This window comes from Amblyraja radiata, chromosome 2 (assembly GCF_010909765.2).
Source record: "Amblyraja radiata isolate CabotCenter1 chromosome 2, sAmbRad1.1.pri, whole genome shotgun sequence".
Classification (NCBI taxonomy): Eukaryota; Metazoa; Chordata; class Chondrichthyes; order Rajiformes; family Rajidae; genus Amblyraja; species Amblyraja radiata.
The window spans coordinates 72893842-72908612 of record NC_045957.1 but is presented as its reverse complement, the minus strand read 5'-3'; the positions used below and the strand labels follow the sequence as shown (position 1 = coordinate 72908612).

The 14771-nt window shown below is 40.3% G+C and overlaps 1 protein-coding gene across 4 annotated transcripts in view; it reads right to left on the bottom strand.

Moving 5' to 3' along the window:
* The window catches only part of pign (phosphatidylinositol glycan anchor biosynthesis class N), a 160754-nt gene that overhangs the window by 70944 nt on the left and 75039 nt on the right, over nt 1-14771 (bottom strand). For all 4 annotated transcript variants that reach the window (XM_033048957.1, XM_033048948.1, XM_033048973.1 and 1 more), the window contains exon 13: nt 497-575. In XM_033048957.1, coding sequence (XP_032904848.1) covers nt 497-575 — 79 coding nt within the window. The remainder of the gene's footprint in view (nt 1-496; nt 576-14771) is intronic.

Below are 14771 nucleotides of genomic sequence, written 5' to 3'. Positions count from 1 at the left end.
AGCATCTTCTACAATTGTGACCCTCATACTCAATGGCCTGACCAATGAAGGCAAGTGTGACAAACGCCTTCTTCACCACCCTATGCCACTTTCAGGAAATTATGTACTTGTACCCCCGGGTCTCTTTGTTCTACAACGCATTGTGGCACCCTGCAAATGCAACATTTCATACTTATCCCAGTTGAATTCCACTGTATAATATTTAATATTTTTAATGAAAAGTAAATTTAAATGATAAATATATATTAATGTTTTTGAAGTACATATCCGTAAGTGGGGTACATTAATCCACTATAAATTGTGTTTTAAGGGGTACAGTAAAACATGTATAGTCATGTGGTTAATCATTTATTTTAAGGGCCTTCTAGAAAATAATGTATAATGCATTATCATTTCATATTCAAAATAAACCACTCTCCTATTTCTTGCTTAAATTGTTCAACACATTAATTTAATTGCCTAACCTGAATAATTACATCTTCAATCGTGTACTTACTGCTTCATCATACTGATGTTGCTGAATATACAATCTCACTGTTCGAAGCATGTCCTGTTCTTTGGAAAGTGGAAGGGATCTATTGAAAGAAAATTATTAATTATTTGAACACTGAGTTTTCATTGAACTATCCTTTCAAATCCCTGTTACATGTTCCAGTCCCTGGCCGGCGACTTGATGCTGCTCTCTTGCAACAAACAGCCTGCAACTGTGTACACTTATTTCACCCCCCCCACACACACAATTTCCACGAGAGTGAATTTTACTCGTATCTCAACTCTCCAGGTAGTGATTTGTGAATTTAGTAACAGCCTTTTCTGGTTGGCTGCCAGTGACTAGTGGAGTTCTGCAGAGTTTGGTGCTGGAGCCGCTACTCCAGCACCAAGTTTGCAGATGATATGAAGATAGGTGGAGGGGCGGGTAATGTAGAGAATGCAGGGACTCTGCAGAAGGACTTGGACGTTGGGAGAGTGGGCAAAGAAGTAGCAGATGGTGTGGAGCATAGCAAAGTATGCAGTCATACATTTTGGTGGTAGCTAAAAGGCGTAGGCTATTTTCTAAATGGAAAGAGAATTCAGAAATCGAAGGTGCAAAAGGACTTGGGAATGCTGGTGCAGGATTCCCAAAAAGTTAATTTGCAAGTCAAATCTGTAGTAAGGAAAGCAAATGCAATGCTAGCATTTATTTTGAGAGGACTAGAATATAAAAACAGGGATGTAATGTTGAGGCTTTATAAGGAAAGCACTGGTCACACCGCATTTGGAGTATTGTGAGGAGTTTTGGGCTCCATACCTGAGGAAAGATGTGCTGGGGTTGGAGGGTCCAGAGGAGGTTTACGAGAATGATCTCAGGAATTAGTGGGTTGGCATATGATGAGCATTTGATGGCACTGGCCTGTATTCGTTGGAGTTTAAAAGGATGAGGGGGAACGTCATTGAAACTTACCGAATAGTGAAAGGCTTGGATAGAGTGGATGTAGAGAGGATGTTTCCACTAAAGGGAGAGTCTAGGACCAGAGGCCATAGCCTCAGAATAAAAAGGACGTACCTTTAGAAAGGTGATGAGGAGAAATTTATTCTGTCAAAGGATGGTGAATCCGTGGAATTAATTGCCACAGACGTTATGGAGGCCAGGTCAATGGATATTTTTAAGGCAGAGATTGATAAATTCTTGCTTAGTATGGGTGTCAGGGGTTATGGGGAGAGGGCAGGAGAATGGGGTTGAGAGAGAAAAATAGATCACCCATGATTGAATGGCGGAGTAGACTTGATGGGCTGAATGGCCTAATTCTGCTCATATAACTTATAAATATGAATACTGCTTCATGCAGGATCCCCTCCAAGTCGTAGATAAAATTTGAATTTCAAATAGTATTGGCAATAGAGCATTCATGATAACATTGGTGGACTGATGCTCCGTGAAAATACATATGTACAATCTAATAGCCATTGAAGGCATAGAGAACAAATTGCTTTAATAGTGAGAAACTAGTTCCACTAGTTCCTGAATCAAGGACTGAGGGATATCATCTTAAAATAAAATACTGATCTTTCAAGAGGAAACTATGAAAATGTTGGTATATGACAAGTGTGTTAAAAGTTTAGACGTTTCTTCCATCAGTGACAGTTAATGCAAGACGAATTGTTAATTATAAACAGAGAGTAATTTTTTTCTGGCATACTCTCAAGAAAGACAGGCAGTAATGACGCGGATCTAAAAAGCTTCCCCCTACAGTAATGTTCTTAAAAAGGAAGCAATACAAACATTTCACAAGTGGTGCTAGATAGCCCTTGGTGGCGAGCCCCTGGTAATGAAAGATTGTCATATACAATTCCATCCAATAGAAAGCAGCTGACAACAAAACAAAATGGTGAAAAGCATGTAAATCATGTTACTAAAATGCTAGTGTAGCTAATGACCAGATTTGCTAGTGTTTTACAGATTCAAAGTCCATTTGCTGATACCAAACCTGATTGCCAGAATTAGAGCATTATATGGGAAATTTCTGGGCAGATAAAGAAAAAGATTCAACGATATGCTCAAAGCTTTATCTACACTGATTCTTGGGGACCTCTGGCCCATAATCACTTCGTGAAAAAGGAATATACAGGATGGTATTGAGAACCTTAAGGTTCATACAGCAGGAGCATCTCTGTCATGTACCCCCTCAGCCTACCCTGCTCCAAGCAAACTAAACCAATCCTAACCAACCTCTCCTTACATCTGAAGCTTTCCAGCCCAGGCAATAAACTGGTAAATATACCTTCTCCAGTGCAATCATGCCATTTTTGTAGTGCAGTGACCAAAACATTATGAATTGCTCCAGCTGTGAGCTATTTTGTTTTATAAGGTTATTCTGTAATCTCCCTATTACATTCTAAGATCCAGTTAATGAAAGGAAGTATCTCATATGACTTTCTCAACACCTTGTTCATCTGCTACATCTAGGGATCTTTAGACTTCTACAGTGATGCCCCTCTATCCATCCATCGAATCCATCCATTCATTATATCCCTTTATGTCCTATCCTTATTAATCTTCTCAAGGTGCATCAACTTCCACATATTCCACATTTATTATATTTCCAAGTGCAATTATTCAGCAATATTACCAACAAATAAGTTTTTTTAAATTCTTTAAATCATTAGCTCATTATTCTTTAAATGTTTATAAAATTATTTTAAGAAGTATTTAGATTTTTTTGACTGGCCGCAAGTGCTTTTGAGTGTATATGAATGTCAATGAGATATTCACTAATCTTCAACAACAGAGACAGCTTTAAAGAGCTAGTCGAGCTTTGGGGAAGCCATCACTGATCGTCAAAGGTGCCCCATGGTGGTACTGCGTGATGTTGCTAAAACAACCCTCCGCTGCACTACATCATGTCAAAATGCCAGGAGGTTGAGTTCTAGTAGGATTATGCTGGAATAAACAACATGCCCCAAGTGTCCAGCAATTCAAAGAGAGCCTAAGATCTGCTCAATGTCCTTTGTTGAAAGAAACAGTAGGACAGTTCAAACCAATAGGTATAAATAGGGATATACAAAAAGAGACAATGTACACATTAAAGTACTAAAAATGAACAAAACTCAAAAGGTTTTTGTGCTAACATTTTTTATATTCCTTGAGGCAGTTTTGCTGATAAAAACATTGCAGGGAAGCACATAATAATTTCATCCTTTATTTCCCCTTGCAGTTTCATTACATGACAAGCAAGAGACCAAGCAGGCTTTTGCCATGTTTCTGCCCATGTTCACATCACCCAACCTCCAATTTATTCATTTCTTACAGACTGACATGTTTCTAGGCTAATGTTTTCCTTGACCACATCACAAAAGGGAGCTCATGGTTGAGGAAAGATGACTAGTGAAATCTGAAGCACTTCCTGATACAGTGGTTCGCTACAACGTTATCCATCATTGGTAGTTCATTTAACACAAAGGTTTTTAAAACATGGTTGCTTGCCGTGGGCTAAATGCTTCACTTGCAAGTAACATTCTTTTTTATTGTTATTCATTTAAGTGGTTTTACCTCAAGGGTCTAAAAGGATAGATTTTAGAAAAAAGGTTTTAAAGTCATAGCTGATCATTCAAAAATCAATCATTCGTCAAATAGTTTGAAGACCACTAGGAGTTACTGCTTTAAGAGATCACAGATTGCTCAGCCTTCCCTTAATAACAACTCCTAGGGCAGAATTTAAATACCTTGTCAATCAATCCAAAGCATACACCATTCACGGCATTGCTAAAAGCCGCACAGCACAATGTTTGCACAGTTACACCATATTTTTTAATAAAGCATCTTTATTGAAAAAGAATAAGAACTGACATTTATTTGCAAGGCAATTTATAGGGAAATTGACGAATATGGGCACATACTGTGGATAATATTATTTTTCCCTTCTTTTGAATAATTGGCTGCATGCTTGTGATTGCTAAATTCTACTCTTATTGTGGACTTTTGGTGCTCCTGCCTGGAGGATACTTTAAATTTCAAGATATTCCCAAGACGATCAAGTCTAGAGCCAAGAGAGTTTTATTGTCATGTGTCCCAGATAGGACAATGAAATACTTATAATTTTGGGCAGAAGAATAAAAAAGATGCTCTTAAGGGCCTCAGTATGTTTAATTTAGTTTAGTTTAGAGATACAGCATGAAAACTGGCACTTCAGCCCACGCCGACCAGCAATCATCCACACACTACTTCTATCCTATACACAAGGAACAATTTACAAAACCCAATTAACCTACAAACCTGCACGTCTTTGGAATATGGGAGCAAACCAGAGCAACCAGAGAAAACTCACACGGTCGCAGGGAAACTCCGACAAACAGCACCCATGGTCAGGATCGAACCCAGGTCTCTGGTGCTGTAAAGCAACAATTACTCCTGTGCCACTGTGTGTCAAAGTGCTTAACAGGCAATGAAATGTTGTACCAAAGGAAATACAGCAGTCTATTTGCAAAAGCAAACTCTCAGAAGCAAAATCGACCAGTGCAAAATTCTGCAATATGTTTGTGAACAGGCACAAAATATTGTTGATGTTTGGAAATGGAAATAAAAGTAGAAAATGCTGAAAAGACTTAAAGATTTGGAAAAAATTGTGAAGAGAGAGATAAGTAGTTAACACTTCAGCTTCAATAAAAAAGCAAACTACTGGAGGAAATCTCAACGAGTCTTAGTTTAATGATAGTCGAGCAGCATCGTGGGGGTGGGAAAGGAATTGCTCATATTTTGGGTTAGGTATTAATCTCTGTTAATCTAGAAACTTCGTCAGGTACATCGTATTAGTCACTGTATTATTGGGTTAGGGAAATGTCTATTATGTACTGTGTTAATCGATATCTGTTATTGGACTGTATAGAGACCACCCCCATGTGGTTCGGCCCCTCAAGGTTCGGGGAACTATAAAAGGCCGCTCCCACGAGGTCCTATGTCGATCTTTTGGCAGAACGCTTAGGACTGCGTGACCTTTTGGAGTGTCTCTGCTTGCACGAGACTCGGAGGGCTTGGCCAGGCAGATACAAGGATCGAACCCACGGTGGTTAGGTATAGTAGTGGGGAACTGTTATTGTGTTTTTCCAAAATAAAGTTTAGATGCACAAGTGCTTGACTCAGTATCTTATTGACTGAAACTAGACTGAGGGGAAGCTTAGAACAAGCTATTTACATTGGGGGCTCGTCCGGGATCTCAAAGGACCCCCCAAACACAAGTTTGCGATTAAGGGTGTTGAGCTGTTTAGATCACGAGTGCAGCAATCGGTGCCACTGTGCGGTTTTCGCATTGATTTTTGGCACTTCACTAGTCAGAGCAGATCGACCATTCGCGTGCTTGGAAAAGGGTCCCAACGAGATTGTAGAACAGAGTTTAGCAAGCACGGGGAGGGGGGGGGGGGGTGGATCGCACTCCTTTGGGTTAGGGGGCCATAAAACAGGGCAAGGAGCGGCCCAAAAACTTGGTTGTAGTTGGCTGGCTGCAGCTGCTTAACGAGAGCCAAACGCGCTTCCAGGGCGAGGCGTGACCCACTGTCCCAGATTTGGTATCCAATTGGTGGGGTATTGAAAAACAAGTCTGGTTTACATGCTAAGCGGTGAAGCATTTGACCTGTCGTTGCTGAGAGCGCTAATTGGAAAGGTGCATTCCAAAAATCAGCATTGACTGCCAACGCAAAGAGGCTAGGCGCTGACACCCGGTGCCAAGCTGGTGTAAAGGAAATTCTTTTGAAGAGGTAAAACCTAGGTTGGTTAGAGGCCATGCCTGTGTGAAGATATCTGAATCCCTCCCTGAAGTGACGGACGAGGAATCTCGTAAAGGCACTGGGCTCGGTGGCTAAAGTACAGATTGGCTGGGAATACTCTAGTCCATTCGAGATTTCAGTATCTTATTGACTGAAACTAGACTGGGGGGAAGCTTAGAACGAGCTGTGACAGGGGTTGGCAGGTCATAGGTGGACCAAATAACAGTAAGGGATAATGGCCAGAAGCCAGGTGGAGGAGGAAAGGGGGAAGGTAGAGGCGGTGCCTGGATGGTGATAAGCAGGCACTCAAAGTCTACATGCACTAGAAGCTGATCAGTGAGGAAGGAGATAATGTGAAGCATTTAAGGGAAAGATGAGGGACAGATGGAACCAGATAGGAAGGAGATCCGGTGGGTGAAGTGTGGGGTAGCAGGCCGGTGGAACCAGGAAGGGGAATAAAATGAAAAGATTGGAGGTGGATCAGGAGAAGACAGTTTAGTTTAGTTTATAGTCATGTGTACCAAGATACAATGAAAAGCTTTTGTTGCGTGCTATCCAGTCAGCGGATAGACAATACATGATTACAATCGAGCCATTTACATTTTATAGATACCTAATGGAATAATGTTTAGAGCAAGGCAAAGCCAGCAAAGTCCGAACAAGGATAATCCGAGGGTCACCAATGAGTAACATAGTAGTTTAGGACTGCTCTCTGGTTGTGGTAGGATGATTCAGTTGCCTGATAACAGCTGGGAAGAAACTGTCCCTGAATCTGGAGGTGCCTGTTTTCTTGCCTTGCCGAGGCAGCCTGAGGTATAAATGGAGTCAATAGAAGGGAGGTTGGTTTGTGTGATGGTCTGGGCTACATCCACAGTTCGATGCATTTCTTGCGGTCTTGGATGGAGGTTCCCAAACCAAGCTGTGATGCATCCTTATAAAATGCTACCTATGATGCATCGGTAGAAGTTGGTGAGGTTTGTAGGGGACATGCCAAACTTCCTAAGCTTTCCAAGGAAGTAGAGGCGTTAGTGAGCTTTCTTACTCGTTGCTTCAATGTGGGTGGTCCAGGAGAAATTGTTGGTGATATTGATTCCTAGGAATTTGAAGATTTCAACCTTCTCTACTTTGACGCCTTCAATGTAAACAGGGGATATACTGAAGGTAAGGGTTTTCAATTTTCATACCATTGGGTTGTGGACTACCCATGCAGAGGAGGTGTTGCTCTTTTAGTGTGCCAAAATGGCTGAGGACAACAGGACCACTCTCTTTGTGATTCCCTTGTCCACTCAATCCTCCACATCCATTCCTGACTCCTGTCACTTTCTGCTGCAACACTTTCCCTTTAGATGCAAGATTATCCCTACACAACACCCCTCACCACCATCCAGGGACCTAAATATCACGTTTAAGTGAGGATAAGACTCACATGCACTTCCTTCCAACTCGTCTGTTGTATTCAGTGCTCTCATCATGGCTTCCATTGTATCTGCGAGACCAAGTGAAGAATGGGCGACCAGCTTGCATTGGGATTTTTACAAGTATCTTATCATTATTTCAATTTTGTCCCATTTGTATTTTCGGAACATTTGCAGTGTCCACTATGCTGAAGACTGATGCAAAAAAAATATTTAACATGCTCTGCCATTTCTTTTGTTATTAATTCACCAGGCTCATCCTCCGGATTCCATGCCAACCTGAGCCACATTCTTCCTATTTACACATCAATAGAAATTCCTACTGTTTGTTATGATAATACATTAAATGTTCTCTCTCAAAATCAGCTTTCTTCGTTCTTATGAACTTTCTCAGTCTTTCTCCGCTGGAATTCTAAAAAATCCCAGTCCTCTGGCCCACTACTAGCCCGTGTCATTTTGTACCAATTTTTTAATTGAACAATTTTCAGCTGTGCTGAACCCAAAAGCAAAAAGGGGAATACTGGAAATTCCTAGCACATCAGGCAGTGTCTGTTGAGGGAGAACAAAAAGCTGAATTAATATTATGGATGGAAAATCTTGATGTAGAACTGGCCGAACCTTTTCTCATGTATCTCTATCGCCAAATGCCTCGGCCTATTTCAACAATGACTCTCTTAAGCAGATGCCAAAATAACAAAGCTCATGATGGTATTGGGCAACAATGGCAGCAGCTCTACAAATTCTGCACTTAACTGCAGCATGCATTCACTGCAGGTTGCTGGCTGATTATTTTACAATCACGATGAGCACTGTATGTGTCATTTAACCACTTAACCACAACATCTGGCCTGAACAGACCTTCAACTGGGCCACCAAAAAAGCATTGAATTGCATATACGTCACAAAGGCACACCAGAAGGGCAGCTTAAGATCAGCAAATCATTAATCAATAGTGTATTACAACAACATAAGATAGACACCAAAAGCTGAAGTACCTCAGCGGGTTAGACAGCATCTCTGGAGAAAAGGAATAGGCAATGTTTCGGGTCGTGACCCCTCTTCTTGTCTGAAGAAGGATCTCGACCCGAAAGGTTACCTCTTTCTTTTCTCCAGAGATACTGTCTGGCCCGTTGAGTTACACCAGATTTTTGTGTCTGTCTTCGGTTTAAATCAGCATCTGCAGTTCCTTCCTACATATTACAACATGTTCATCAATCCTTCACTTTAATCCAATGATCAACAAAAGCAAAATAATAACAGGTTGGAAATCGGAAAATACAAATAATACAGCAAATGTCATATCAGTCACTGCCTATGAAAGTCAGGAAGCCTAAACTACTGTTCTTAAAATTCCTTCTCTATTTAAATATTCACAGGATGGGAAAGGGTGTGACAAGCGCACAAAAGGTTAAACACTCACAAATAATGTTTTCAAAATATACAAGAAAAAGTGAGAAATCCAGTTCTTTACCAAAACCTTGGTCTGTGGGTCAGTCAGAAATCAGAACAAAGGGGAAAATCTTTAAAACCTCAAGAACAATATGCATGCATTCTTGATAATGATGACAGCACAGTCATGTTGGCTTGCAAAAGCACCAGCTGCATTTGTGAAGTTTTCACTTCACACGTATGCCTCAAGCTCTGCAGGCACAATTGCTGCTTGTTTTCCTCGAAGTAAAATAGCAGCCACATGACTGCTATACTAACAGAGTTATGATTCTGGCTTGTAGCTGCTTGCAATCTGGCACTTGGGTCACAGTATTTTTTTGCACAATGTTAACTATTAATTTAAATGAGAATTGACAATTAATTTTTTTTGGGAAAAAACAAATTCTATTAATATTTTCAAATATAAACCTTGATGAACATCAAGGATGTTCAGCTGTTGTGTCTCTTGCCTTAGGGTTCAAGCCCACTCTAGAAATTATACCACAAAAACAAGTGCAGTACTGCGTGAAGTGCTGTCTTTTGAATGAGTTAATAAACTGAAGCCCCACCAGTTCAGGCACAAAGGATTCAGACAACTTTTGAAGGAGACCAAGGAGGAAGAAATGTGCTCAGGTCAAATTTTACTCCTCAATCATTTCCTACAATACATTGGTTGATCGTTACCATGTTTGTAATTGCGGAAGCTTGCCAAGTACACAGTGGCTGCTACATTTCCTACTTCACAATACTCCTTGTACTCCAGAAAGTAACCTGTTCACCATAAAGTGCTTTGGGATGTCGAAGCTTGCAAAAGGCCTTGAAAAAATAGGTGTCCTTTAATAGTTTGTACAACTTGGCACTCTTTATAGTTCTTCACAGATGGACACTTTTGCAAAATAAAAGGGAACACAAGTCTTCCATTAAAATTATTTCCCACATATCCTTGTCATTGCCACAAGACCCTGATATCCAGGGCACTAAAGAAGCCTTTATAGTTTAAGAAATAAATATAAGTTTACAAACACTTTGCAATTGTTTTCACCAAGGAGGACAACAAGGTCAGTGTGGAGAATACTAATATGCAAGGGCAGCTTGCGATTAAGGAGGAAGAGGTGTTGGGACTCTTGAAGAGCATTAAAAGCCCTGTCCCACGTTACGAGTTCATTCCAATAGTTCTCCCGATTTTGCCCCGATTCGAACTCGGAGATTTACGGTAATGGCCACTCGTTGGTACTCGGGGCTCTCGTGGACATTTTCATCATATTGAAAAATCTTCACGAGTCTTCCCGTGCTTTCCTGCCGTTAGCGAGTCTTCCCAAGTACCTGCCATTAGCGCTAAGAGACGTCCCCGAGCTCCGACGTACCTGCTACGTTCAGTCTCCGTGCTTACCACGAGTTTGATTTTTTTTAAACTCGGGAGAGCTCTTGGAAGGAACTCGTACCGTGGGACTGGGCTTTGAGGTGGATAAATCCTCAGAGCCTGATGGGATTTATCTCAAGTTATTGAAAGAGGCAAGAGAGCCTTGACAAAGTTCTTTGCAATTTCTCAAGCCACAGGAGAGGTACCGGAGGACTGGAGTGTAGCTAATGCTGTTCCTTTATTAAAGAAGGGAAGTAGAGAGAATCCAGGGAATTATAGGTAACTGAGCCTCATATCATTGGTAGGTGTAATGAGTCAAGTCATACACACGTCAAGGGTGTAGAGAAGGTTTACCAGAATGATGCCTGGATTAGTGGGCTTTAGCCACAGGGAGAGATTGGACAGATTGCTTTTTCTGAAATGCTGGAAGTTGTGGGGAAACCTAATAGAAGTACATAAAATTATGACAGGCATAAATAGAGTAGGTAGTCAGAACCTTTTTACCAGGGTGGAAAAATCAGATACCACAGGGATTAGCTTTAAGGCAAGAGGAGCAAAGTTTAAGGAGGTGTGCGGGGCAACCTTTTGACACAGAGAGTGGCAAGTGACTGGAACACACTGCTGGGTTGGCGGTTGTGGCAGATACGGTAGCAGCATTTAAGATACTTTTGGATGTACATATGCATATGTAGGGAATTGAAGGATATGGATTATGTGCAGGTACATATGAGATGGTCTAAGCATCATGTTCAGCACAAACATGTGAGTTGAAGAGCGTATCCTTGTGCTGAATTGGTCTTGGTTCTATGAAAAAGAAATGCTTCTTGATTGGAAAAATGTTCGTCTAAAATTACTGTAATTGGGGTTGTAAATCTTTGGCTTCATTCATGCCAGAACCAAAATTATGACAGGAAGCACGTGTAACTTAAAGTTGGAATACTCAGGGTGACTTGTTGCAGAATGAGGTTCTAACCAGTGCAGCCTTTCACCGGGAATATTCTTGCCTTGAAGTCTGCAGGGTGAGCCTCAAGTCCCAATTCAAAAGTCCATTTATAAGATCAGGACTGGTGCTTTAAAAGAACACTGAGAGACCAATGCACTGCCTGAAGTGATGCTTATCAGATGAGAAGTTAGACAAATGCTCCTTCCAAGATCCTATGGCACTAGTTTTAAAACATGCACAGGAGTTCACCCGAAGCTCCTTGCCAACAGCAAACACCAAACAACATTAGGTAACAAATTAAGATGAATCATCTGCTTATCATTACATTCGTGTTTTTGAAGTTTTTTTCACATGCAACAATGTTTCAAAAGTACTTGTTAAAATGCAAGCCTTTTCAACATATGAAAGGCACTACAGAAGTACACATGTTTCTTTACTGCAAGAATTAATGTATAGACATTCCTATATCCCCATCCTCCAGGGGGGACCAAATGTGTGATGAGCTAAGGTGCATTTGGAGACATCAGGCAAAACATGCTCATCAGGCAGTAGGGATTTTGGAATGAAATCCAGATGAGCTCCAAGTCTCCAATGAGGGCCAAAAATAGAAGAGTTCTTGGAGAAAGTCTCTACTGTCATTACGATATCAAGACTATCTGTGCTGGATGGTTTTCCAATGCAGGAAACTTTCCATACACTGTTGGTGACAATAGATGCCTGCCACCAACGATACAAACTCATTATGTCTGTTTTGTAAATATCCAGTGTATGATACATGAAACATTTTCAGGTTATGTGAGCTATTATTAGCAATTCCACTGCCATTACTGTCATTAGATGATACTACATAATATTAGACATTATGAAAACAGGAGAAATCTTAATTGTATTTTGGAACTCCAAAATATCTTGCCACAAGAAGTACTAAAATCAATTTATTTATTGCTCATACACATATATATATGTACACATGCTCAACTAAGAAGCAAGCTGTAAAACAAAACAAACAGCTAACAGCATTAAAATGTAACTCCTCAAGAAGAGCTCTTGCAATTGAAATTTTGCAGTTAAAATGTATAATGACAATTTTCTGGTTGATCGATAAAACCCAAAAACAGGGAATCCAATTGCTAAAATGGATTAAACTGTACATGCATTTCAAAGATACCTGCACATTTCTTACCCGTAAAATGATATTTGCATTCTGAAACATGGCATCCAGATTATCACTTTACAAATTTTATTTATAATTTTCCCAGATTCTAATGCCTCCACTCCCCATAATGCATAAGGTTCAGAGATACCGGACCAGTGAAAAAACTCTGACTGTATCACCATTTCTTCTCCTAACTCAGCCAGTTGACACTGCAATGCATCCACAAAATCAGTCCCTCACAATTCTCCCCAACCAGCCCGGTCAAGCTGATCTTCTACCTATTTAAATGTCCTGGCACTCACGGCCACACCCCATTCCGACAGCAAGTCTACCAGCTAATCTTTCAGCTCTACACCATCTACTGGCTACTGCTCTCCCACAATCAAGGCTCTGCCACTCATTCCAACTTCAGTGAGCTCTTTGACCTACACACAACTCTTAGCCACTAACCTTTACTAGTAAGAGACACCTTCCATCCTTCTTACTTTATTTTTCAAGATTGACACCCATTTACTTCCCTCTTTTGACCATTTTTAAAATTTCTCCTTTTACCTTAACTCCCTCCTCACTACTGTTATTGTTCCCTTTCACCTCTGCCCTTTAACTCCCAAAAAATCTATTGTTATTTCTGCTTCCCTCTCCCCAGCATCCTCCCATTCCCAGTTCTGCTCGTGAGGTCGCTAAACAGTCAGAGAAGTCAGGCTCAGATATTGGCTTCTACCCCTGCCATCACCATCACCACACCAACTCCAGCCCACCCTTCAGCCTTTCTAATAGCATTTTGAAGCGAGCTCAAGCCCAAAATATATGGGGGCAAAAATGCTATTCATCATACTCTGGTCACACAAAGAAAATATGTAGGCAGATGCTTTATGTCAGCCAGAGGGAATGCGACTGACGGCGAGTTCAGATAGCACCTACTACCGAGCTTGGACACCAAACATTGTTATAATAGTGTCCACACTTAATAGTAAGTACATTCATGGAAAATCTGCAGGATGCACTCATAAATGATTCATCCTTTATGAATTGGTTGCCGCTGCTCTCTCTTCACACTGTGTTTTTGATTTTCTGTTTTTGGAATGAATTCTGTTTTTAATTTGTGTCTCTGTGATGTCTTTATTACTTATTTTATTCTGATTATATGTTTTACTATGTAAGGTGTCCTTGAGATTTTGTATGAAAGGCGCCCATTAAATATAAAATTTATTATTATTATTATCCTCATTGAATTTGCAACAGAAAAAAATAACTTCAGATTGTTATATTCCGGACTGCAGAATGAATAACAACTTACACGCAGGTTGCCTGGATCACGAGAGATTTATTACCCAACATTCCCTGCTTATATTGAACACCAACTCATTAACATATACATGAATATATATGAAGACATTACACTGCTCTCCTTTTTTTAAGTATTAAATCTAAGTACTCAGTTACAATTTTGTTGTTGTGATACTTGATTTAAACCAGTATTTATGAAATCTTAAATGATAAACATAATATATTTATTTTACATATTTACACATTTTCGTTTTGCTTATACAATGAGTTACTTAACTTACAAACCTAATCTGACTACTCGTTCATGGATCCTGCCTGATCGTCTAACAGTAACAGCTGTAATAGGTTTAGGTTTGGCTTGTTTGGCTCTGTTTTAGTACCCTGACTTTGACCAGAGGAATCTGTTTCTTTGTCTGAACTAACTGAACTTTGTGTTCCAATCACAGTGGTCTATTCCAACTCACTTTCAGATAAAAACTCAGGGATTAGGACTTCATGCTCAGTTTTTGGTTCATCTTTGGCTGGAAACATTTGATCAACATGAACACTTTTGATCCTATCTCCAACTTCAACTAAGTATCTTTTTGTTCCACACACTTCCACTATTTTCCCAACATCCCATTTGTCTCGACTGGACTTGTTGGGAGGACTAAGAACACGAACCTGGTCATCTGGCTTGAAGTACCTCTCCTTTTTGTGGGAGTCAAAATGACGTTTTTGACTTAACTGTTTTTGCTCAACTCTCAAGGCCAAATTGGGTTGAACTAGACTTAGGCGTATTCTTAGCCTTCTCTTCATCAACAGTTCTGCAGGTGAGTAACCCGTTGATGTGTGTTGTGTGGTTCTGTACTTCAGCAAGAAACTAGCCAAACGTTGTTTCATGCTGAGTTTTGAACTACCCTGCAAAACCTGTTTCTTGAGAGCATCTTTGACTATTCTAACAGACCT